The sequence below is a fragment of the Dromaius novaehollandiae genome, chromosome 10, assembly GCF_036370855.1.
Source record: "Dromaius novaehollandiae isolate bDroNov1 chromosome 10, bDroNov1.hap1, whole genome shotgun sequence".
Taxonomy (NCBI): domain Eukaryota; kingdom Metazoa; phylum Chordata; class Aves; order Casuariiformes; family Dromaiidae; genus Dromaius; species Dromaius novaehollandiae.
In genome coordinates this window covers 20,926,048-20,950,616 of record NC_088107.1, presented here as the reverse complement: position 1 = coordinate 20,950,616, position 24,569 = coordinate 20,926,048, and the positions used below count along the sequence as shown (strand labels likewise).

The window sequence follows — 24,569 nt, the reverse complement described above, 5'->3', positions numbered from 1 at the left end:
TTCTTATTTATTTATTTATGAATTTTCTCAGCCTTAAGACTTAGTAACTAGTGGCTCCAAGGTTTTTCTATCACCCTGCATTTTTGTATGGAAGACTTTTTCAAGCTCAGCTTTTGTTTTCAGAATTAGGTGTTTTCTGTCACTTCATCAGTGCTTTTAGTTTGCCAGGAATTAAACAGTGTAAAATGATAGCTGAGGAATTCTTTAATGGTTGGTGGACATGTCTTTAATGTGCGAGACAGGACTGTTTCAAAGGTGTTTTTCCATGTATTATGGAAGTAGAATCCACTTTTCTATATCCTGCGTAGCGGTGTTATTACTTCAAAAAAAATCTAGAACTCTACCATGAAACATGAAATGTAGGATGAACATTTGACAAGTTTTCTTTTGTTTCCCTCATGTGTTGTATTGTTTTCTTGATCTTAATGACTGCGTTGTTGTTTTGCATGCACCGTAGTTGCTGTGGGTTGTGATTTTTTTGTTTTTCAAATGCTGTCTACTGAAAATACTGTGTTTATGGGATAAAATTGTTAAGAAAGCAAAGCTAAAATGAAAAAAATCTCTTGCAATGTATGGCATTGAACTCAGGAAGGAAGTATCCTAAAACCAGTTGCAAAGCACTGAAATGCAAAAATGCTGCTAAACTGAAAGTGAACAATAAAAGTAGCAAGACAATAAGTAGACGATTTTTGAAATACATGGGGACCTTACAAAACTGGAATGCTTGCTGCAAATTGCACTTATACTCTTCTGGAGATTTCACCTACTCACACCAGGGTTCTGGTCCAGAGAAAAGAATAGGAACTGGGAATGAGTCCCTTGCTTCATTTCTGAGTAAGTGTACATCCTAAAAGATAGTTATTCCAAAACCATAGCACATCCATTTTCTAGTCTTTAATGTTGACAGAACAGCATGAAATCTCAAATGTAAGATGAAGGAAATTAAGGAAAAGGAGCGGTCTTTGAGAAAGTTTTATAACGCATGCTGCAGCAAGATCTGTGAACTGGCTGGGATCCTGTAGACGGTATGCTCATGTCGTCATAGCGCTGTGCTTGAGCTAATAAGCCCTGCTAAGAGCTTTGCTTGTATCTCCGCTTAGCTTTGACATACACCAGCCCTTCCAGACAGTACAAACAGTGGTCTCTGCAGCTCCTTCTCTTTGGGTAGTTCTCTTGGGGTACATTGAGGATTTTGGTTAGGACCATTTTTTGAAAAATAATATCTTACATGAGATGTGGACTATTCAGCAATTTACCTTTTTGTCAGAAAAGTTGCCTTCTGATGTGATACTCCTTAATAAACACTCAGAGCATGAGAGCATGGTCATCCATTGCATAGTTTAATGCAGACATAAATCATCATAATGATGATATGTGTTTGTCAATTCTGTAACTTTTTAGTTCTCCAGATCTAAATCTTGAATTACCTTGTCTGTTAAATAAAAGTAGTTAATCTGTAGTTACAATAACCACATGAAATAGAAATGTCATTCCTAATATTAAAACATGATTCTGTAGTACTTTAAAGAAGGGAATTACAGCGAGAAAATGTGTTGTTACAAAGAAGAAATTCTGTACAGTGCTGTGTTTATATGCAACAGTCTTCCCCCATACATCCTTGTCTGTCTGTCAGATAGTAATCAGTAGGACATAATTAGGTAATTTCTAAGTAAATTAAAAAAATACTCAGTTTATTTTCTGACTCTAAATATAGCAAAACTGGAACAGATTTGACTTTTTGTTCTTGCTGCTGCTATGATTACTTAGGATTTGTTTCTGTGATAGGAATCTCTTCAGGGAAGGCTTTTTTATTAGCCTGAAATAGGTGTTTTCCTGATGGAATGAAAACACAGGACCGGAAAAATTCTCTTGGTTATAATCCACTGAATCGCTTAACTAAATCAAAATTTAGGAAGTTCCGTTTTAGAAACTTTCGCTATTCCTGTAAGAAAGCCATTGCAGAATCTACCTGGGAACCCACTTCTTTTTCAGTTTAAATGTATTTGTGATTGCTTCATGCCCACTTGTTCATATGCCTGTATTCTCCATTTGATAACTTAGCCATTCCCTCAGGCAACCCTCTTTTTCTTCCTCTGTTATATTTATAGGCTAATTTTTTTTTTCAGTGTCTGATTTGCTACGCTAGAAAGTTACACTCCTAGTCTTACCTGCAAGATAGATTCTCTGTCAGAGCAGATCAGAGGAATACTCTCTCTTTTTCTTCATATGTTCCAGGATCAGTCTTTATTGAATTTAGGCTAGAGGTGTCAGGATTTGTTTCCGGAATTCCAGCTGACATCCATTTGACTAGGATTTTATTAAATTGCGCTGATGCTTCCCTAACCGTTATGGAAATGCTTATTGATGCTACTCAGGATTGTATTTTGTCTCTTTCATGTTGACTCGTAATCCCTCTGTGAGGCACTAGATTTCTCTTCCTGTTTTTCGGAATCTCCAAATGACAGATTCTCTACTTGCAGCAGAATTTTCTTTTTTTTAGTCCGTAATGGGGACTATTTGCCTTGTTACTGCTCACTTGCATACAGTACTTGCATACTGTGACATACTCATCTACAGCGGTAGAAGTGCCTCCCTTCTTCGTGTAGTGATTGTTTTACCAATTCATTAATTAAAATATTTGTTGGTTTCAAGATAGAGAATGATCTCTACAAAACTTAACTAGCAACTAACTTGAATTTTTTTCCTGCTTTACCACCAAATTTTATCTTTCCCATGCAGCTCCTTTTACAACAAGTAGTTCCTCTACAAACTTATACTACCTTAATTTTAATTAGTAATTAATTTTTTTAAAGGCTTACACCTTGAGTTTGAGTAATAAGGTAAGAAGTTTGCTGTGATTGAGCACTGGGGGCCCATAGGCCACATGCACACTTGCCATCCTCCATGCCATAATCCTGCAGCATGCCTTCCCAAGGAAAGGGCTGGGTGCAAAAACTAATCAGCTTTTGCAACACAATATTCTCCCTTCTGCAGGTGATCAAAAGAGGACTAAGTTTACTGTGTTACCATGTTCAGTTTGAAAGTGGATACACTCAGATTAAATTTTAAAAAGATCTCTCTTGTATTCTTTAAGTTAGTTAAGTGTATTTTTTTCATTTGTTCAGTTATTTCAGATTTTTAATTTTAAAACATGAACAAAAATGTAATCCTAATTCATTGTTAACCTTAAAACTACTTTCAACTTAAGCTGGGTTATGATAGGTGGGTTAATATCAAAACATTCCAATTCCACCCATGGATTTTGTAACTGAGGTTTTAGACCACCTGTGTTGAACTCAGAGTCCTAGTGTGTCTCTCAAGGGAGTAACAAGTTGAAAAGGGATCTCTCCTTTTAGCTGCATAAATTGACTTTAGTTCTTGCGATGCAAAAGTCAGAGAAGAAATATATTCCAGGGACTAGAGCTAGCCAAAAAAGCTCTGTCGTGTGTCGTGAGGAATCATAACCTTATGATTCCCAGGAATTTTGTAGCAGTTTCATCATAAAGTTTCACTGTGTTTTTATCCTTGTAAAACTGTCTACATTCATAATGTTTTATTTTTTCTAAAAATGGCAGCAAAAAAAAAGTTCTCAAGGTCAGAGGCATCTTTGATTGGAAAGAATGCTGTAAGCTGTCAAGTAGGTCTGGCATGAATGTTCCTGGTGAACTAGTGTTGCATTACACCGTTTTCTCTTTACATCCACATTGCTAATGATCTCTACCTTAAAAATCTGACCGAAGACCTTTGAATGCCATTGAAGTCAGACTTACAGGCCTGTTACTGCTTAAATTACCCTAAAAAGAAAGTACTTGATTTAATGTAGTACATAATATTTGATACTTTAAATTTACTGAGAATACTTCTGATGTGTATTGGGCTTCTTGACTCAGAGTCGTTATATAATGTGCCAGCGTAGCATGACTTAAAGCTGTCTTTCCTGGGCTTTGTTTAACATTCTGACATGGATTTTAAGGAGATACCTGGCTTACCTTAGAAAGGGAAGAGAATGGCTTGTGACAGCAGAACTTAAAAATGCATTTGACAGGTTGAGCCCTTAGATATGGCCTAAAGGTAAAGTCATGCTCATTTTAAGGTGAAGCTCTACACTTATTCCATTCGGTTGTGTATGATCCTGTGCGTTTCTTGAGATATTTGTCCTTGCTTTTGCTGCCAGTAAAGAGAATATGAATTTTCCTAGAAGATATTAAAAGAATTAAAGCTGCTTTGTGTGAATACCATCACCAGCAGCAATGAGAATTTTAGCATTGGATTTCTATGCATATGGATTTAGAATATGTAGACTTGCATTAAAATTCTTACAGCATGTGAGGGGAGTTGCACATATGCATGTACTTATTTGCTTGAAATGATCAAAATTCACCTGCAAAATGTCTTTTTTTATTGTACTGTTAAACTATTCTGCAAGAATTTGATCAGAATGACAGTTTTTAGCGGTTACATTGGCAAAACAATGACACTTTTGCTGATTTTTGGTGATTAAACTTCTGCTCTTGGCTTTATTAATGGATTTATTGTACTGTGAATATTGAGTTCTGTAGATGATCTTGTGCACCCATTTACAATTCTTTTTTATCTTCAGGACTAATGGCAAAAGACTAAACAAACATGGCAGCTATGGTCCCACCAGTGAAGCTGAAATGGCTTGAACATCTGAACAGCTCCTGGATCACAGAAGACAGTGAATCTATTGCAACAAGGGAGGGAGTTTCTATCCTATACTCTAAGTTAGTCAGCAATAAAGAAGTAGTGCCATTGCCTCAGCAGGTTCTGTGCCTGAAAGGACCTCAGTTACCAGATTTTGAACGGGAATCTCTATCTAGTGATGAGCAGGACCACTACTTGGATGCCCTTCTTAGCAGCCAGCTGGCACTGGCTAAGATGGTATGTTCAGACTCTCCATTTGCTGGAGCACTACGAAAACGTCTCCTTGTGTTGCAGCGTGTCTTCTATGCACTTTCTAATAAATATCATGATAAGGGTAAGGTGAAACAACAGCAACATTCGCCAGAAAGCAGTTCTGGATCAACGGATGTACATTCTGTCAGCGAACGTCCCAGGTCAAGTACAGATGCACTCATAGAAATGGGGGTTCGAACTGGATTAAGCTTGTTATTTGCACTGCTAAGGCAAAGTTGGATGATGCCTGCATCAGGACCTGGCCTCAGTCTTTGCAATGATGTTATCCATACTGCAATTGAAGTGGTGAGCTCTTTGCCACCTTTATCTTTAGCAAATGAAAGCAAGATTCCACCAATGGGATTGGACTGTTTATCACAAGTAACTACATTTCTTAAAGGAGTAACAATTCCAAACTCTGGAGCAGACACTTTAGGTCGCAGATTAGCTTCTGAATTGCTTCTTGGTTTGGCTGCTCAGCGAGGCTCCCTGAGGTATCTTCTTGAATGGATCGAAATGGCTTTAGGTGCTTCAGCGGTAGTAAACACCATGGAGAAGACCAGGATGCTGCAAAGTCCAGAAGGGATGATCAGTTTTGATTGCTTTATGAGTATATTAACGCAGATGCGACGATCTTTGGTAGGCATACCAGATTTGACTCTTCTTTCGTAGCTTTCAGCACCATTGCAAGTGTAGAGGCATTTTTAACTCTAAATACAGTTTCTTAACACTAAATGCCATATGTGGCAGTTCTTTGTTGAATAATTTGTTTTGATGTGCTAGATAAGAAAGGTTGTTTTTTGTGAATTTTTTTAAAGTATTTCTTTTGTTACTCACCTTCTTTTTTTTCCTTCCTCTTTCCCCCGCCCTCCCCATTTCCTCATTAGATAAAGGAGATGGCGCAACAAAGCCAATTCCTGTTGTCACTTTTGGTGTTATGCTATGACTTAAGGGAAAAAATCAAGAACATAATTTACCTACTTGCACTTTACATTTAAGTTCAGAACAAAGATAGTTAGATAGTTAGAAAGTATGAAACTGTGTTTTAAAGAGTTGCTTTATGTTTGATTTGCTTAGAATTGAAATTTTTGCAATATGCCTTGTTTCCTATTCAGAGTTATTTAATAGGGGACACCTCCTCTCTCCAATTAACCTGGGCATTTGCTATATATTTTTGAAAGATTTATGAGATGTTTAGCATTTTTGCCCAGAAATTAATGCCATAAGAAAATGGACTAAATTGTTTATAATTTTGGTGTACTGCTGGCTTTTTCTGCTGAGTGCTTACTCCTGGTCCTAGACAAATATTCTTTTTAAAGCCATGAAATTATTGCACAACATGCAGTCAGAAACTCTACCAAGCTTCACCCTCAGATGCTCAAACTGAAACAGGGAAGGATATTTTCCCTGAAGCGGTCATTCTTTTCTCTCCCCTAAGGCTTGTAATACTTGATAATAACCAAAATTAAAAAAAAAAACTTTTAAAGAAACAGAAAAATTTACTTTTTGGAAGTCTGATGATGCAGAATGCTAAGTCTTTTATATAAGCAGCCCTGCTTTCCTCTGTCTGGACTATTAAAACACTACTATAAAAACAATAGAAAAAATTTCACTGATTATATAGACCCATAGTAACACAAGATAGTAACGTACAGTTTATGTTGCAGCTTATGTTCAGGTTTATTGGAAGGAGTAGAGCTGTTTGTAGTTTTACTACAACTGTCCAGTATTTTAATGGAGGACTTGCATCAAATTCTTGAGTGGACCAACTGATCTTAAAACATTTCACTGATTTTAACAGGGTTGTTTTTTAGAACCTGAGCACAATCTATTTTCCTTTCACATTAGCTAGTTGCAGGTTATCCTTTCTTCACACTGTTCTGTAGTTAAAATCTGCTTCCTATCAAATGTAAACCACTGTATTAGGTAAGTTTGTTTCTTTTGACTGAGAAAGGCCATACTGCATCTATGGATAAGTGAAAGTATACAGACCTCAAACTCAATGGTGTGTTAGGGTGCGCGCGCCTTTTGCATGATGGAAGGGACAGAGTGGGCTGCCAGAACAAATTATTTGGACTGCAATCTGGTATTTGCCCTATTTTGCCTAATGAGGACCGTGAGGAAAGGGGGGGAGGGGACAGGATCTAAACTGGAGAATTGGAGTGAATGTCCTGATGGGCAACCTTTTTTTTTTTTTTTTTTTTTTTTTTTTTTTTTTTTTTAATAGATATAAAACTACAGACCAAAATTTGGAGGCTTTGTGAAACAGAAAAATAATGATTAGTAATTTATGATTTAAATATTAATTACTTTAAAACAACACAAGTACCATATACATTTCAGAACAAAACAGTATTAGGAGAAGTTAACTCAAAACCCAGATATTTTCAGAAAAGATAAGTAAGATTGTTTTACTAGCACTTGTCACGCTTTTTAAAATCCTGAGGCGCGCAGATTTCGCTGTTGAGGGGGGGAAAGAAAGGTATTTTGCTTCTGTTTACTTGACAGATACTGTAATTTTTTAACTCTGAGAGCTGATCCCCAATGTGTTTTGTGTAGGTGTGCTATTGCTGTACGGAAGTATTTTTCTCACAATAACGTTTCAAAATTGTAGGGATCATCAGCTGATCGAAGTCAATGGAGAGAGCCAACGAGAACATCTGATGGCTTGTGTTCTCTTTATGAGGCAGCTCTGTGTTTATTTGAGGAGGTATGTCTTGAAATGAACCCTGACTTTTAGCCAGTTGTACTTTACTTCCTCCTCCATACACATTTTTTGGGTGTGTGCATGTGAGTGTGATCCGATCTCTACTGAGTTATACTGGAGAAGAGAGGAAGGCAAAAAAAAAAGGATGAAAAACTAAGATACGGAGAGACAAAGTTATGTGGACAAGTTAATGATGATATAGTGATGACTGTTATGTTTTAGGCAAAGAAACGTATTGAGGGAAATTTAAAACTGCATTGATTTTTGTGAGTATATTGAAATAAATGAAAATAGTACTGTAATAAATCTCTCATTTTAATAGGTTTGTCGAATGGCATCAGACTATTCAAGAACATGTGCCAGTCCTGACAGCATCCAAACGGGTGATGCTCCCATTGTTTCTGAGACTTGTGAAGTGTATGTTTGGGGCAGCAACAGCAGTCATCAACTGGTAGAAGGAACACAAGAGAAAATACTTCAACCCAAGCTTGCTCCAAGTTTTTCTGATGCACAGACAGTGAGTGATGTTTATAGTAACATTAAAAGCTTCGTAGTTATAGTATGAAATTGGAAAATAATACTTTCTTTCTGAGTGTTAAGTTATAATACAAATGAGGGTATGACACTCAGAACTAATCACACAAGTTATTTTACTGAAAATATTTCATTACTTTTATGCTGTCCAGAAAAAGTATTCCTTTCCTTTTTTAATGACACGACACAGATCAATGTCTGTGTAACAAGAACATGATTGAAAAATCATATTTGCAGAGAGGAATTTGTTTGCCTGCAGTTAATTTTTTCACTGTTGTTTAAAAGATATCCTGACTATGCAGTTATCTTTTCCTTTGGTGGTTTTCATATCAAGTGTGCTTAGTTTAAAAGTTGAAACAGGGCTAACTGCTGGCAAAGCAAACCTTACTTAGCTTTCTAAAAATCAATATACAGTATGCTTTTTCTGCTCTCAGTCACAGATTCTGCACTTGTAACTTAGCACTTCTATTGATGCATGACACAAAGTAGAATAGTTTGCTTTTCTGTTGCTGTATTGGCTTTGCAGTGTTGACTTAAGTAAAAGCCTTTTTTTTGGTCACTAGACAATTTAGGTACATTTTCTGAAATTGTTTCTACTGACGTCACTGATATATTTTATATGCCAGGGGACTGCAGGACCAGGCATCATAAAGCAAGCTTATGCATTCAAAAACCTGAACTTAAACAACACGCCAATACACAAGAGCGGAATGAGTGATCTGCATGTTATTCTTTAAATAATATTGTACACACCCATACAACATATTTATTTGATTTATCGCTGGGATAAAGAAAGTTTTGCTTTAATGTTCACTGGTGATCTTTGTAGAATTTGTCTATATGAAGAAGTTAATTGACAGTAAATAGGGATGTCAGCATGCAATACGCCACCTGCTCTGTGCTGACTGCTGATGTGGATATGCAGTGCCTTTGTGCCTCAGCTTTGAACCTGCTTTACGCGTGTTGTGTGTTAAGATTCCTTTGGGAAGTTGTTGCAGGGTAGTGGGTTTGTTATGAGGTTGTTCTTCAACTGTACCCCAACAAGTTCTTACTTTCTGAAGCAGTTTTGGCCTTATTTCTTTGGTGTTTTTGTAATTAAAATGCATAGTCTCAAATGGTAAGTGTATGTCTAGTATTTGACATATTTCTTTAATGATATAGAAGTAGACCATTTGTCACTTGTTAAAATTAAACAGAACCTGCAGTGCTTTATTAAGCTGTTACTTTGGCTTTTTAATCTTAAGAAATGAAGTATGTTAGATAGTCTTTAAAGACTGTCTGCTTCCATTCAAGAATCTTGCAGACCTGAAGGCAGGCTGAGTTCTACTCACTACTTTTGGGCCAGGAAAAAGTTTCTGTTTTGGATATGACACTTACCTTTGCTTCTACTTAGCTTGATTTCCTAAAGTCAGGATTAGATTTTATGATATGTAGAAGAGATGCAAATAAATAAAATAGATTCATGACTGTTTTCATCCTTTACCTCAAGTAAATAGGTTTACTCGTAAAATGTTTTTATATTTGAATTACTACTGCTGGTATCCAAATTCTCCTGAAGTTTTACATTGTGTTATATTGAAAGGAGTATATAAAGAAACATGACATTGTTAAAAATACAGACTTCTATATCTATAGGTGCATTTTACATTTATCTAATCTTTCTTTTGTACTATTTTAACCTTTTTTGTTTATAGATTGAAGCTGGACAATATTGTACTTTTGTAATTTCTACGGATGGTTCTGTTAGAGCCTGTGGTAAAGGCAGCTATGGGAGACTAGGACTGGGTGATTCCAATAACCAGTCCACATTGAAAAAATTGACTTTTGAGCCTCATAGGTCTATCAAAAAAGTGTCATCTTCAAAAGGATCTGATGGTCACACTTTAGCATTTACAACAGAAGGGGAAGTCTTCAGCTGGGGTGATGGTGACTATGGAAAACTGGGACATGGAAATAGTTCAACTCAGAAATATCCCAAACTTATTCAGGGTCCTCTGCAAGGAAAGGTATGTTTTATTTGGTAGAAACCCTACTTTTGTTCTGTTTAGTTATGGTGTTGCATAAAATTTGAAAAGTATAAATTTTTAAGAAAAAAAATCTATGTTTTAACTAAATTTCTTTTTGAAGTTGGAGTTGTTTCAACAAAGCGCTCAGACTTGTGGCTGTCCTTTAGGCATGTGAGCTGGACAGTATTGTATCAGTAAACCTCTTATTCTTAAAAGCAAAACTAGCTCATCTGTTTTTGCTGAACTGTAATGTAAATCCAGAATATTGCTCTTGTTAGCTATAGCATTGTAGCTTTTAGTATACAACTTTTTAATGGCTGATAGTAGTTTACTTCACTTGAAGAAGGAATTGTGTATGGCCCTGAAAGGCCTTCTTTTCCTTATCTGCCTATGTTTTGGCCAACATTTTAAACGTCCACTTACACCTCTTTTTGCTACTGCCAGGCTAGGTCACCTTAAGATATCATTCTTTTAAATATATTTGATAAGTAAGTCATGACCAGTTTTATATAAAAACATGTCTTTAGGTGTATTGACTCCCACTTACCAAATACTAAATGGAAAAGTTTGCAGGGATTACTTTAGGAATGTACTTTCTCCACATGAGTGAACAAGCAGATTTAAATAGATTTCTTTTGAAAGTTGATTTTCATAATGTGCATCAAAGTACCTACTCAGTTTGTCTAAGAACTTAATTTTTATTTTTGCTGTAATGTAGGTTGTCGTATGTGTGTCAGCTGGATACAGACACAGTGCTGCTGTTACGGAAGATGGAGAGCTCTATACATGGGGAGAAGGAGACTTTGGAAGATTAGGTAACTTCAAAATTTTTCATGTGAAACTTTGTTAGGTGTTTTTGGAAGAATTTCTGTGTCTAATAGTGATACTGTACGTGTATTTGCAATAAATTATGATCAAATGTTCTGTAGTATGTCTTATAAAAATAAAATGTTTAACTTTATTGTAGATTTCTTCCATTAAATCTTGCTGAAAAGTGGGCACACATCTGTCATTTATGATGATTACAATATATATGGGTTTGCAAAATTTTACTAAAACTACAAACCATAAACAGAGCTTAATTTAAATCTTTACAAAAAGAAGAAATTATATTTCGCTTTTTTCCGTAGGTCATGGTGACAGCAACAGCCGCAACATTCCAACTTTAGTAAAAGATATTAGCAATGTAGGAGAAGTTTCCTGTGGTAGTTCGCACACAATAGCTCTGTCCAAAGATGGGAGGACAGTATGGTCATTTGGAGGAGGAGATAACGGTAGGTAAAATTAATGTTTCAGTAGTAATTTTGATTTTATTCTGTCTACCTCACAATATAAATACTCTTTGAAGTTTGTTTTCTTGTCATTTGGTAGTTGTTCAAGAAAAGGATTTTAATAAAATCTAAATACGGTATTTGAACAAGCTTAACTGCAAGACTAGACTTAAAAATGGATTTCATATGTCATAGAAAGAAGAGGGATTTCATCAAGCAGAAATCTCAATGAACGTGTAAACCATTTGGAGAAAAATGCTTTGGAGATAACTTTCAAATAAGCTTACTTTTTTGATATGGCAATACCTCTATTTGTGTAATAGAAGCTGTTGGATTGAAACTGCTTCTTGAAGAAATGTCTCCTATCTTTAAAAAAATGAAGGACTTCTAACCTTTTTTTACCAGTAGCTGCTTGGTCAAGTGTGGAATCATTCATTATCTACTGTTCCCTTATGTAACCAAATTTGGTTATGCTGTTACATTATTCAGATTAAAATTGCTGCATTGTTGCTTCCTATGCTAGTATGTGTGGGAAGAGAGGAAAATACACACTACAAAAAGCTCATAGTGGAATTAATGGTTAATAGAACTGGGTAGGAATTTGAATTTCATGTATGTTGTGCATGTAATTTTTCCCTTTCCTCCTCCTTTCTCTTTCTGTAGTTTCAAATGAAAAATTAGTTTTTAACAGGACAGACATCTCAACTTTCACAAAATTTCAAAACTTTTTTTGTTTCAGTAATGTGTAAACACTTGCGTTTGGGTTTCGTATTATAATAAATAGCTGTTAATAATGTGATACTTAATAAAATACTGTTTTATGTAGGAAAGCTAAAACAACATGAATGAAATCATAACCTTTGTATAAATTAGCACTCTTTATAGTATATTTCAAGTATTTGAATAGTGTAGCTATATGCAATTAATATTCCAGTTTTTAAAAACACTAGAATACATACGCATTTCCTGAACTATGTAATCACTGAAAGTGAATACAGGTTTTGTAAAAATTCTAATGCGTTTTAATTTTAAAAATACACTCTGACATTTTAGGAAGTTTGAAAATAATTCTTTTGGGGAATCTTCTTATTGTCATAGTTTGTATACTTAAATCACTTTCTGCTTGTGTTTCCTTCTTTTATAGGCAAACTTGGTCATGGCGATACAAATAGAGTGTATAAACCTAAAGTTATAGAAGCCTTGCAAGGAATGTTTATTCGGAAAGTTTGTGCTGGGAGCCAGTCTTCACTTGCCTTGACATCAACAGGACAGGTGGGCAAAAAGTTTTTACTCAAATGATGATACTTGGTATTTAAGAAAAGTATGGTGTAGGTTTATTATTTTGGTGTTTGTTATTTTGCCTTAAAATAATATGCAACAACTCTATAAGGCCTTTGGGCTGCTGTAAACAGTCTTTCAATGTTTGGTATTAACTATGTATGGTTGCACTTTATCCTTAAAGTATGAGTTCAAATTAGAGAAATGTGTTTTAGCAAGAATGTTTTAACCATGAGTATTAGAGGAGAGAAGAAAAGACAGTTTAGAATACGATTTAATATTAGGTCACGATTTTCTTGAATAACCTGAGAAGTATCTATTATCAGTCATCTTAGCTGATGTTAAAACTGAGCCTCAGCTTTACTTGTAGGAGAAACTGATATGGGGTTCCCATTCACCGCTACAATGCATCGAGATAATTGCCTTTCTCTTATAGTTATCTAATGATATTCAAATGCTGCAATTTTATTTTTTTTATCTTTAGGAGGAGAGGTTCATATTCTGTATTTAAAAAAACCACTTTTGCGTATCTAACCACAGTATATAATTTTTTTGATGGTCACTCATGACGTATTTGACACATTGATATTTTGTGGTTTGTTTGCTCTAGGTTTATGCATGGGGCTGTGGTGCATGTCTTGGCTGTGGCTCTTCAGAGGCAACTGCCCTCAGGCCCAAGCTTATTGAAGAACTGGCAGCTACAAGAATAGTCGATATTTCGATTGGTGACAGCCACTGTTTGGCACTTTCTCATGGTAAAATAAATAAGGTGTAAAACATTTAATCCTCCTCTTGATTGAAAGTGGTTGTACCTCAGATTTTATTTTCTCTTTTATTTATGTTTATAGATAATGAAGTTTATGCTTGGGGTAACAATTCGATGGGACAGTGTGGTCAGGGAAACTCAACTGGCCCCATTACTAAACCGAAGAAAGTAAGTGGTTTAGATGGAGTTGCAATTCAACAAATTTCAGCAGGAACCTCCCATAGCCTCGCCTGGACAGCCCTTCCAAGGGACAGGTAATGATTACATGGGGGGACTGGTATAATCTTTTCATATGAGTACACTCTTGTGCTCTTCCATGAAGATGTTAACTATATCATACACAACTGTTTTTAAAGTATTCTGTTTATAATGTTTGGGAGTGGAGAGTCTTTCTATTTTTCTAACTGCTACAGATTGCAATAAGTGAAAACATAGCAGCACTAATAATTTGAATGATAGTACTTTTTACGAACTTACCTGCTATTAGACAAAAATTGCCTCTGCTTACTAAAACTGACAAGTTAGGAGGTGGAGGGATAAACAACTCAGTGTTCTTTATTTTGTGTTTCTGGCAGCGTTGTGTATGGCTTATGCAGTTTCCTTTAGTGTAACAGAGAAGGAACTAAGCATAAGACTGGGAAATAGAGAAATTTGGAAAAATCAGTAGATGTTTGAACTAAAACATTTTAGGACAAATCTCTAGATGGTTACATGTTAAGCTAAATTAAAAACGGCTACTTAAATAGATAGTTTAGTTACTAATTTATGATAAATGAAACAAGCCATTGTTATACCAAAGCCATGTCCAAGTAGTTAAAGGAACTGGCAGAACTTCAGATTTATGTATGGACTAGCACATAAAGGGATAGAAAAATTATCTTAATATTTGTAAGATATTCAAGCAGAATTTCAAGATGCACTGTTTTAAAAGGAGCTGTGTTAGAAAATTCAATTAAAGAAATAGTATGACTTAAATAGTATTGGGTGATGCTATCCCTTTTGGATTCTGCCTATATTAAAATCTCCTTATAATCTGTCATTTATACTAAAACAGGTTTGTGCTTGACAGCTTTTGCATGAATCAGCTGAAATACATACAGTTTTATATTTGTGGCATTGTAGGTGTTTTTGTTTTTAAATGAAAAGTATTTAATTGATAAACACCTTCACAGAAGGGAGAGCAGAAAATACCTGGAGGGATGAGAAAGTTCGTCTGCCTCAATCATATTAATTTGTTCTAAGAAAAAAATTGGTTCATTCAAGCATGTACTCAATCTACTTAAACTGTTAGCTTATTACAGACATTTAAGTATTTTTATTAGTTAATTTATTTTGATGTTTGATTCCAGACAAGTTGTGGCGTGGCACAGACCATATTGTGTAGACCTTGAAGAAAGTACCTTTTCACATCTTCGTTCTTTTCTTGAGCGCTACTGTGACAAAATTAACAGTGAAATTCCCCCCCTTCCTTTTCCTTCATCAAGGTATATACAGCATTTGCGTGTTCTAGTGGGTTTTTTTGCTTTGTTTTGTTTTGTTTCTTTTTTACAGCAGTAATGTGTGATTTAGTCCTGGTCAGTCTTTTCTTTAACAAGCAGAAGTCTGGTTTGTTTTGCTCTTTCTGGTGCATTTTGCTTGTTTGTATAGCATAGGAACTTTTCAGTGCATCAAGCAGTAGCAGGATCTTTTGTTTGGAATTTATTTTAATTATGCACTGAATTAAATATTTTCTCTCAGAGTTATCCTTTAAAACATTTTTCTATATAATTAAAATGCATTTACTATTTCTGGACGTTGTTTCTGCTTTGTAAGTTCTTCACCTTGGAACCAGTTTCAGTGGGTTCCTACTCGCTCTCCTTACTATTAAGCTTAGGCAAAAAAAATTCTTTAGTGATAATCCATCAATCCATCATTAAGTTATTGACTAACATGTGTATGGTGCTCAAATCATGAGATAAATAGTTGCCATTGCACTTTGAGTTGGAATCGGTGCACTGATAAAACCCAGTGCCTTCTTACTGTCTAAAGAATTGGAATAGTTTTCTACAAGCATTTTTAGTATGTGAAGGTGGGGTAATGCCTTCTAGGAGCTCAAGATATCTGGTCTCTAGAGAAGTAAGAGCAGTTCAGAATGCATGAGAAGGAGTTTAAAAGGTTACATGTATGATTCTGTCATTCAGGTGGTCTCAAATAATGTTACTGTTTTCAATCTGAATGACCAAAATATAGGGAGTCAGTCCAGTTGTTCTAGGAACTCATTTGTCTTTGAAACTTAGTAATGAAGCATAGTATTTCAGTTTCAGCAATTTATTGCTGTTACAGACGGTGACTGGTAGTGGACAGTCTGAGATGATATTTTACAATAAGCTCTGTGTGTTTCATTTCTTTTTTTAAAGATAGATACTAGTTTTTGAAAATGCAAGTTGCTCCTCACAAACGTGAGGTTAGTAGACAAGACGTGTCACTCTTCTTCTAGAGAGGTTTGAACTAGGTATGTAGGGAGCATTTTCCTTCAGATTTTCAGAGTCTTTATGCATTTCCACCAATTTCTCTTTTCTGGAACGAGATCCAGAAAATGAAATGGAACAAAACCAAGCCCATCTTGATAGTATCATCTTGACTAAAACAGCCTCTTGGCAAATCATCAGTAATTGCTGTTATAGCTTTCAGAGTGCGTCTTTTATGCCACAGGTAACATTCTAAATGTATTGCTATAAAATCTGTAAGCATGAATGTCTCCTCACTGACTTTTTCAAGGAGAAATGCAAATATGAAAGTTTCTTGTGCATTTTTCTTCACAGACTCTGCCTTTGCTACAAGAAAGTTTTTCAAGGTTTACTACTTTTTTTAAAGTGGGACTGGAAATTAATATTAAGACTTTGCCTTCTTAATTCAAATGTTTTATTTGTAAATCTTCTGAGAGTGCATTTATTACTTCTCTAAGAGTTTATTTTTTCAGTCATGTGAAGAATATAGTTATATGTCTGTCCATTTATTTTGGAAGGATTTTGCCCTTTATTTCATGGCACTTTGTCTTTTGAAACTGAATGTCCCTTGAAACCATTGTCTATAAAGACTTTTTTTCTACCCTCTATGATTTTGTTTTCATTAAGCAGGTTGACAGTAGGTTTTCAGGGGAGTTTATTTAAAGTCCTAGTTATTTGCTTATCTTTCTGGCCTGCCAAATAAAATGTGAGTGAAAATTACAGTGCATAAATAAGTGAAAAGTAGTAAGACTGATAGTAGGAAAAGATTAAGAGGTGTGTTTCTTTTTGCAGGGAACATCACAATTTTCTTAAATTGTGCCTGAAGCTGCTTTCTAATCATCTTGCACTTGCATTGGCTGGAGGCGTAGCTACTAGCATTCTTGGTCGGCAAGCTGGTCCTCTTCGAAATTTGTTGTTTAGACTGATGGACTCTTCTGTCCCAGATGAAATTCAAGAAGTAAGTAATGCGGGGTTTTTTTTACATGTGAAAATTCTACTACTATTTTTTAATGTGTTTACAGATTTCTCAGTCTGACTTTTTAAAGGTGACAGTGATGAAATTGATTCTGACTTACTAATTTTACTTGTTAAAGTTAGAAATTTAATCATGATTGCTATTTTATGGTATAAGTATTTGGTATCATAAATATATGGTATCTCTGCACAAAAGCAGAGGAAAATACTTGCCTAAGAATTTTCTATATGTTGCTTTTTCCTCCCATCATTTTAATTATTATTTCTAGTAAAGAGCCTAAAAATTTTAGTGTGTGGAAAAATTAGCATAGGTAAGAAATATAAAATAGATCATGGAAACTCATAGTGATTACAGATACTTGATCTGGCATGATGCTACCTTGACAGCATCAGGCTTCTGTGTAACTTTTCCACAACTTTGAAGGAAAGGTGCTGTGCAATTTGCTTGAGAAGAGAAGTAACAAATTGTCAAATAGCTTTTAGTGTGTGGTGTATGGATGGAGTCTATGCCCAAGACAGCAGCTCTTTAAATTTAAATATTTATTGATGGCTCCAATAAAGAAATAGAAGATTATACTCAGTGGGAATCAGTGGTAAGAAATCTATGGAATTAAAATTGTAGAGCATAGCACTTAATATCACAAGTCTAAAGTAGGTATGGGAAAACTGCTGGGCAGAGCTATGAAAATTATGTTGTAGATCTACAGGAAATGTGAATTCCCAATAGAAAAAGAATTGTTCAGATACCGATCAGAAAGAACCACCTATTCATATTATTTACTGTATGGTGGCCCTTGAAAAATGGGATGAACTTGTGTAATGCAGGGATTTAATTTAGTGTAATTTTCAAAGAAGGTTTACTATGATTACAGTTTCATCTGAAAAAGTTTGTTTTCTTTTGACAATATGTTAGTCTTGCTTCACTTCTACAGTGTACCCTGTATCTTTGTATTTTTTAATAAAAACAATGCTATAATGTGTTAGAAGTCTTACCTTAAATAAAGTTATGTGGATGTTTCGAATATAACATGTGTGATGTGTTTTCTAAAAATGCTATGAGTTGATGATTTTTCTTTCCCCACCAAGTTGAGGTATTTTCTGATACTCTAATTTTAGGTTGTAATTGAGACTCTCTCAGTAGGAGCAACTATGCTACTTCCTCCATTGCGAGAGAGAATGGAATTACTACATTCTCTCCTACCCCAAGGTCCTGATAGATGGGAGAGCTTATCGAAGGGACAGGTGAGGTCAAGTAAAAATATGTTCTGCTTTGAAAGCAAGCAATTGTTTGTGATTTTCTGCTAGAACGGGGGTTTTTGAACAGTCAGGCGAGCCTCATTTGCAGAGTGCAAGCACATTTTAGGTGCAATGCAGCATGAAGTCCAACTAACAAACTCGGTGGCCTGTCTCAGCCAGGATCCAGTGAGGTAAGGAGCACATTTTCTCAAGCAAAGCTTGGCTACCATAAGGCTGGGAATCGCTGTGTTAAAGTATCTAGACAAATTTGAAGGTTAGTTATTGTTGAATCGCAGCCAAATTAACAAATCTTGGTAACAGAAATTTAACTATATTCTATATAATGCTTTTCACACACGGATTTCAGAGTACTTGGTAAAGATGATTGTGATGCTCCTTTTTTTCTCTTGAACATAAATTAATGCAGGTTAGGACACTTGCCCGGTATCTTCCAACAAATTAGGGCTGAGTAAAATGTAGAACGTCAAGCTTTTTACTTGCTACTCTGTACTCGGTCCTAATCTAGAGAGTACCTCTTCAGTGGATATGGCTGCCTGCTTTTTCTTAATTCAGGATCATGCTTCTAACCACAATGATAGAGTTGAGTGTACGTTTGCAAATGATATGTAAGTAAGTATTTGCTTCAGTGATATTCTGGGAAGTGTCCTGTGCTGCAGACTAAGCTTTGCTTCCCTTCTTTCCTCCCCACCACCCAACGCTTACTTACATACTGTCATGAAAAAAGGAAAGTCAACCCGTAGCTTCTTCCTGCAATGATATACCATCACTCAGCAGCATTCCAGTATGAGTATCCTGCTGGAATGTTCTTTTTGCACGCCTTACTGAGAAAATGGAAGGCAAGAAATTCAAAGAGCTTCCATTCCTGTCCTGATGTCAGTAGCAGCTGAAGCTTTAGCAACAGTCTCGGATAAAAAAAAATGAGAGTAACTATTACTCAGTTCTGTACACATAGGATCCTAGTCGAGTCTCCTATTTTATATACCATTGAATAGACTGGTTTACACTGATACTAGAACTATGTAGAAGACTACTCTGATTCTAATTTTCTGAAGATTTCTGAAGATTAGTACTGGTACAAACAAAAAAGCCTGACAATTACTAGGGTAGAACAGGTTAAGTTTTTTCAGGAACCAGCAAGAGTGGAGAACCCTGCCGAAGTTGAGTATCATTACTGTGCATCTGCCACCTCCCTTGATCTAATTTTTGCCTATCCTACTTTTTACCCCTCTCTTTCTTCCTATGCATAGATTATCAGAATCGGAGGAAAAAATATAATTAGAACAAGTTGGAAAAAGCATCAGATCTAGGGTCTGATCTCCCTTTTTGAATCTCAGGTGGATTTTTACTAGGCATGGTTATCTAATTCAGTGTATTTATCTATTCTCTAGTATTGAAAATCTGCAGCAAAAACTGGATTTTGTTGCTAAAGTCCTTCAGCTATTTCCATGTCTCAGTAGAAAATTTTTTTATTGCTTGACAGTGCTTGATGATTTTTCCTGTTTGCTCATTACTTTGTATTCATTAACAAGAGATTTTTTTCATGTCTAAATTTTTCTTTAGAGAATGCAATTGGATATTATTCTGACAAGCTTACAAGATCACACCCACGTAGCTTCTTTGCTTGGCTATAGCTCACCGTCAGATGCTGCAGAAGCTTCCTCATTATGCATCAGCTATGGAAATCTGTCTGATCAGACGTATGCTGTCCAGAGCAGCCACCCGGATACTCATCTAGCTGAAATTTTAATGAAGACTCTTCTAAGAAATTTGGGATTCTATACCGTACGTTTAGGCCTTGTATTTACTGGGGTTTTTTTCTCCTTTTACTTTGTTTTTAATGTCAGTGAATTTTGAATGCTTTGGAGGATTAACAAGTTTTTTTCTCACTTTCATAAAATGATGTTCTTTTTAGTTTATCTGAAACAGCAATGTCATATGTATTTGTCTCCTGAAAGGGACTAAAATTAGTTTGCTATCTCTAGTATCAGGGATCCAGTGTTATTAGTGATGCATTTATTGTTTACCCTGGCTTGCATAGATATAGCTGATTTCATACCAAGCTAAAATATTTTGTTGCTGTTACTTTGGCTCTGGAATTTTTTGGAAGATAGAATGTGACACATTAAATGAGTATGTGTTTGTATAGAACCCTTTATGCCAATATAACGGCAGCCACCTGAGAAGGATAGACAGGCACCAGGAATTGGAGTCTGTTTAATTAACCCGATACTTGGGAAACTACCTTACAGTATGTCAGCAAGTACAAGTCAGCCTTCTTATTATAATATGTCATATGGATTATTGCTCTTAGCTGCAGAATAGTGGAGACTGATGAAGAATTTAGAGGAATATAAGAGCAAGTGACTGACTCTTGCATCTTGTTATTCAACTAGCCAACTCAATATAATAGAGAAAATAAATTAGAGGTCTTTGTTTCTCTGGCTTACTATCCCTGTCTCCTTAGCAGCAAGGTGGGTAGTGTTTAATTCTTTTCTGTGGACCTCCAATGGCCGTTATATTCAGCTGTCTACATTTAGCTATCTGCTTGAAAGTAACCCCATTTTTTCACAACAGAATTCAGAATGAAGTGGAGCAGCCTTCTACCATCCAGTCTTTTTACTGCCATCCTGGATTTGTGCAAGGAAGGATTCTAATCTGAAACATTTTATTTATTGGGACACAACAAATTCTAAAAGGATATTACTTATTTTGGCATGTTGTGATTTGGGAGAGGGGGAGTAAGAGAGAGAGTATTCTTTTATCCAGTTCTTCTTCGAGTGAAATGAAAAATATTTCGTCATCTGAAAATACCCTTTCTAGAATATAAATGGTTTCTTGACAGCTGTCACAATGACTTCTGTGACGTTCTAAATGACTGTAATTTCAAGTTTTGTTAAGTCATGATCCACTTGATTTTATCTGATTTTTTCGATAACCACAGATGTAATGCTAAAGATTAAAAAATATATATATATTTTATGATGGTTGTAAAGTATTAGAGCATTTGAGGACAGAGTTAATAGGTGTTTTTTCTTTTGTCTAAATAGGATCAAGCCTTTGGAGAGCTGGAGAAAAACAGTGATAAATTTTTACTGGGTACATCATCATCAGAAAACAGCCAGCCTGCTCATCTTCATGAACTGTTATGTTCACTGCAGAAACAGTTGCTGGCTTATTGTCACATCAATAGTGTTAGTGAGGTGTGTGTCTTTATTTGTACTTTTTTAGGGAAAGAAATTCTGCAGTATGCATGAACACAGAAATGGAATAAGATTTCTGTGGAAAATCTTCTAAGTATTTGAAAGTTAGAATGTTTGAAATAATGAACCCCTTAAATACATTTATATTATTATTGCTGTATTTGGTTTGTTTCCTTCTAGAATTCCAGCAGTGTAGCTCTGCTTCACAAGCATCTTCAGCTTTTATTGCCTCATGCTACAGATATCTATTCCCGTTCTGCAACATTGCTTAAGGAAAGCTCTTGGAATGGTAGTGTTGGGGAAAAACTAAGAGGTAAATGGTTGTGGAAAAATGAGTAATGGGGGCACCATCAGCTTAGAGCAGTGAATTTTTGTTTGTTTAGATTTGAATAAATAAAACACTTGTTTATTTTCCCTATATCTGTATAAAATAGACATCCCACGGCTCCCCAAGAAGAGGAGATTGACTGCCTGTGTTGGTGTAACATCTAGTTCATGCTTTTGATAGAACACTTTGTACATAGGAAAAGTACAAAGTAGAGAAGATACTGTCTCCGCAGTCATCTCAGTTTTGTTAGTTCTAGATGTCAGGTTTTTTTAAGTTACTGAAAAGTACAGAAGGAAAATATGAAATGGATTTATAATTATTAAAGAAAATCTCCAGTTCAGAATGTGCAGTTGAGACATTTTGAGATAGCTGAGATATTTCTATGCAGTTCTCTGTGACGTGTTATATGGTGCTTAGAAAATAATTATAATCTTCTTTTCTCTATAGATGTAATTTATGTGTCTGCAGCTGGTAGTATGCTCTCTCAGATTGTCAACTCATTGTTGTTACTGCCAGTGTCAGTAGCTCGGCCTTTGCTGAGTTACCTGCTAGATCTGTTGCCGCCTTTAGATCGCCTTAATAGACTGTTACCTGCTGCAGCCCTTTTAGAAGATCAAGAATTACAATGGCCACTTCATGGTAAGGATAATAAATACACACTTTTAATCTGAAAAATAAAGAATGATAAAAAAAACTTTTTATAGTGGAACTTTTTTAAATTTTAAAGTGTGTTAACATCCCTTGCTATAAAATGCTTGAGCTACAGGTAAATTTCTTAATTCTAATAGCCCAGAATGTATATTGACTTGAGTGGGAATACGAGAGGGGCGTGGAAAATATATATTGAACCCAAAATATCAAGGTCTTAATACATGAAAATACTGTCCTTTATTTGTAAAAGACACCCTAATTTTGTTATGATGTATTTACCTTCATGCCCAGATACTATTTTTGCTTTCTGTTATGTAGTGTGATAAAACTTTAAGTTAATAAATGTGCATTATCTGTTGCCTTTTCCAAACAAGCCACACTGGAAAGTTATGGTGTTAATGAAATACAAAAACTGGAGTAGAATGACAGAAGCCTGGGATAAAGAGATGTTACACTTATTTTCCAGTTACTGAATTTTACATCAGTATATTTGGCAAAGTTTTCTGCTTATTGAGAGTGCTGTTTCCAGTATGCAATGAAGAGCATGCTTGCAGTGAAGTATGTAAATCATGAGCGGAAAACTCGCAGAATTAAAGCATTAGTAGCAACACGGTCTTGTACTGTGAGTCTTTCCCAAAGATCTCGTAATGAAAGGAAAGACCCAACAAGATTTTTGGAACAGTTAATGCTGATAAATTGATACTGTTATTTCATAATAAGCACCCACAAGTCATTCACAGAGAAATACTTTGCTATGCTCTTTTCAGATAAACAAAATGGCTGAAAGGAAAAATAACAAAAAAAAACCCCTTGGTATTTTATTTTGCCATAATTGTACTGACTGATTTTTTCGTACAGTTCTAAAAAGGTGGTAGTGAAATTGTGGAATTTTCCTTACAAGAAGAAATGGTGATAACGATGTAATTGGATGCATATTAGAATGATGGCAAAATCCCAGATGAGATGTTAAGTTAATCAATGAACTCCCATGGTGAGGTGAGAAGGTGGATACTAGAAACTCTGTCAGGAACCAACTTGAAGAAGAGTACTGTTGCAGTCCTTCATGATAATGAATTTGAAGACAGAAAATTGTGCTTGTATCATATATCTATGCATCTTTGCCCAGAGATACCCAGAGAAATATATATTGGGCAAGGTATACACTGGGGCAAAATTTAAAAGGGCCATTACTTCATTGAGTATTAATAGCCATGCCATGAATGGTGATGGCTTCTACTGATGATGACATTCCAAGGTTAAGTGATCTGTTGGTTCTAACTGCTGTTTCTTCAGTTTACAGGTTGTTGTCTGAGGGGTAAATCTGCTATTAACTGGCAAACATGAATAAGATTTACAATTAATTTTACTAATTTTGGAAATGATTTTAACCTGTGGGCAATGTTGACTGACTAATTTGGCGGTTCATTGCTAATATTTTTAGGTGGACCTGAATTAATTGATCCTGCTGGAGTGCCCTTACCACAGCCTGCCCAATCTTGGGTATGGCTTGTTGATCTAGAGAGAACTGTAGCTCTGCTTATTGGACGATGTCTTGGTGGCATGCTTCAAGGACCTCCAGTGTCCCCTGAGGAACAAGATACAGCCTATTGGTTAAAAACACCACTTTTCAGTGATGGAGTTGAAATGGATATTCCTCATTTAGGTAAGGTGTTAAATATTAGCTTGCCTTATTTGTGGATTTGAAATGCATCTTGTCGCTTTTTAACATATTTCAAGCTCAGAAAGTGAAGTTACAAATTGCTGTGCAAGTTCTATGGCTAGACAGCGTAATATCCAATTTTTAACTTTCTAAAGCTGATGAATCCAACTGTGCGTATTCCTTAAATGCTGTTTTTTAGCAAAATCGGCAGTCTTAAGGTAGGTGGCGGTAACCGAAGTTGTGTCAAATAGACTAGGAAATACATTTAAATGTTCAGCATATATATGTTGTAGGATTCCCAGTATTGCAATGATTGGTTGAATTTCATTTATCTTCTAAGAGAAATAATCAAAACATGTCACTACATTTAGGAGAAATACAAAAATACGGATTTATTTAGTGAGCTGTTTTCAGTTTTGGGACTTGAGAGAAGATGGGTTTTTGGTATGACAAGTTACAGATGGCAGGTTTTAACTTGGGGTGGGCAAGTTGAAGAAGAGAATAAAACTGACAGTTTTTTAAAATACAGGGTT

General features: G+C 35.5%; 1 protein-coding gene across 7 annotated transcripts in view; it reads left to right on the top strand.

The window, feature by feature from the left end:
* The window catches only part of HERC1 (HECT and RLD domain containing E3 ubiquitin protein ligase family member 1), a 108,629-nt gene that overhangs the window by 15,583 nt on the left and 68,477 nt on the right, over positions 1-24,569 (top strand). For all 7 annotated transcript variants that reach the window (XM_064517527.1, XM_064517523.1, XM_064517524.1 and 4 more), the window contains exons 2-18: positions 4,601-5,556; positions 7,532-7,627; positions 7,947-8,141; positions 9,853-10,164; positions 10,883-10,979; positions 11,295-11,438; positions 12,580-12,707; positions 13,324-13,468; positions 13,562-13,733; positions 14,829-14,963; positions 16,758-16,923; positions 18,057-18,182; positions 19,758-19,979; positions 21,245-21,397; positions 21,578-21,710; positions 22,173-22,364; positions 23,818-24,039. In XM_064517527.1, the coding sequence (XP_064373597.1) occupies positions 4,627-5,556; positions 7,532-7,627; positions 7,947-8,141; positions 9,853-10,164; positions 10,883-10,979; positions 11,295-11,438; positions 12,580-12,707; positions 13,324-13,468; positions 13,562-13,733; positions 14,829-14,963; positions 16,758-16,923; positions 18,057-18,182; positions 19,758-19,979; positions 21,245-21,397; positions 21,578-21,710; positions 22,173-22,364; positions 23,818-24,039 (3,568 nt within the window). In that variant the 5' untranslated portion in view covers positions 4,601-4,626. The remainder of the gene's footprint in view (positions 1-4,600; positions 5,557-7,531; positions 7,628-7,946; positions 8,142-9,852; positions 10,165-10,882; positions 10,980-11,294; positions 11,439-12,579; positions 12,708-13,323; positions 13,469-13,561; positions 13,734-14,828; positions 14,964-16,757; positions 16,924-18,056; positions 18,183-19,757; positions 19,980-21,244; positions 21,398-21,577; positions 21,711-22,172; positions 22,365-23,817; positions 24,040-24,569) is intronic.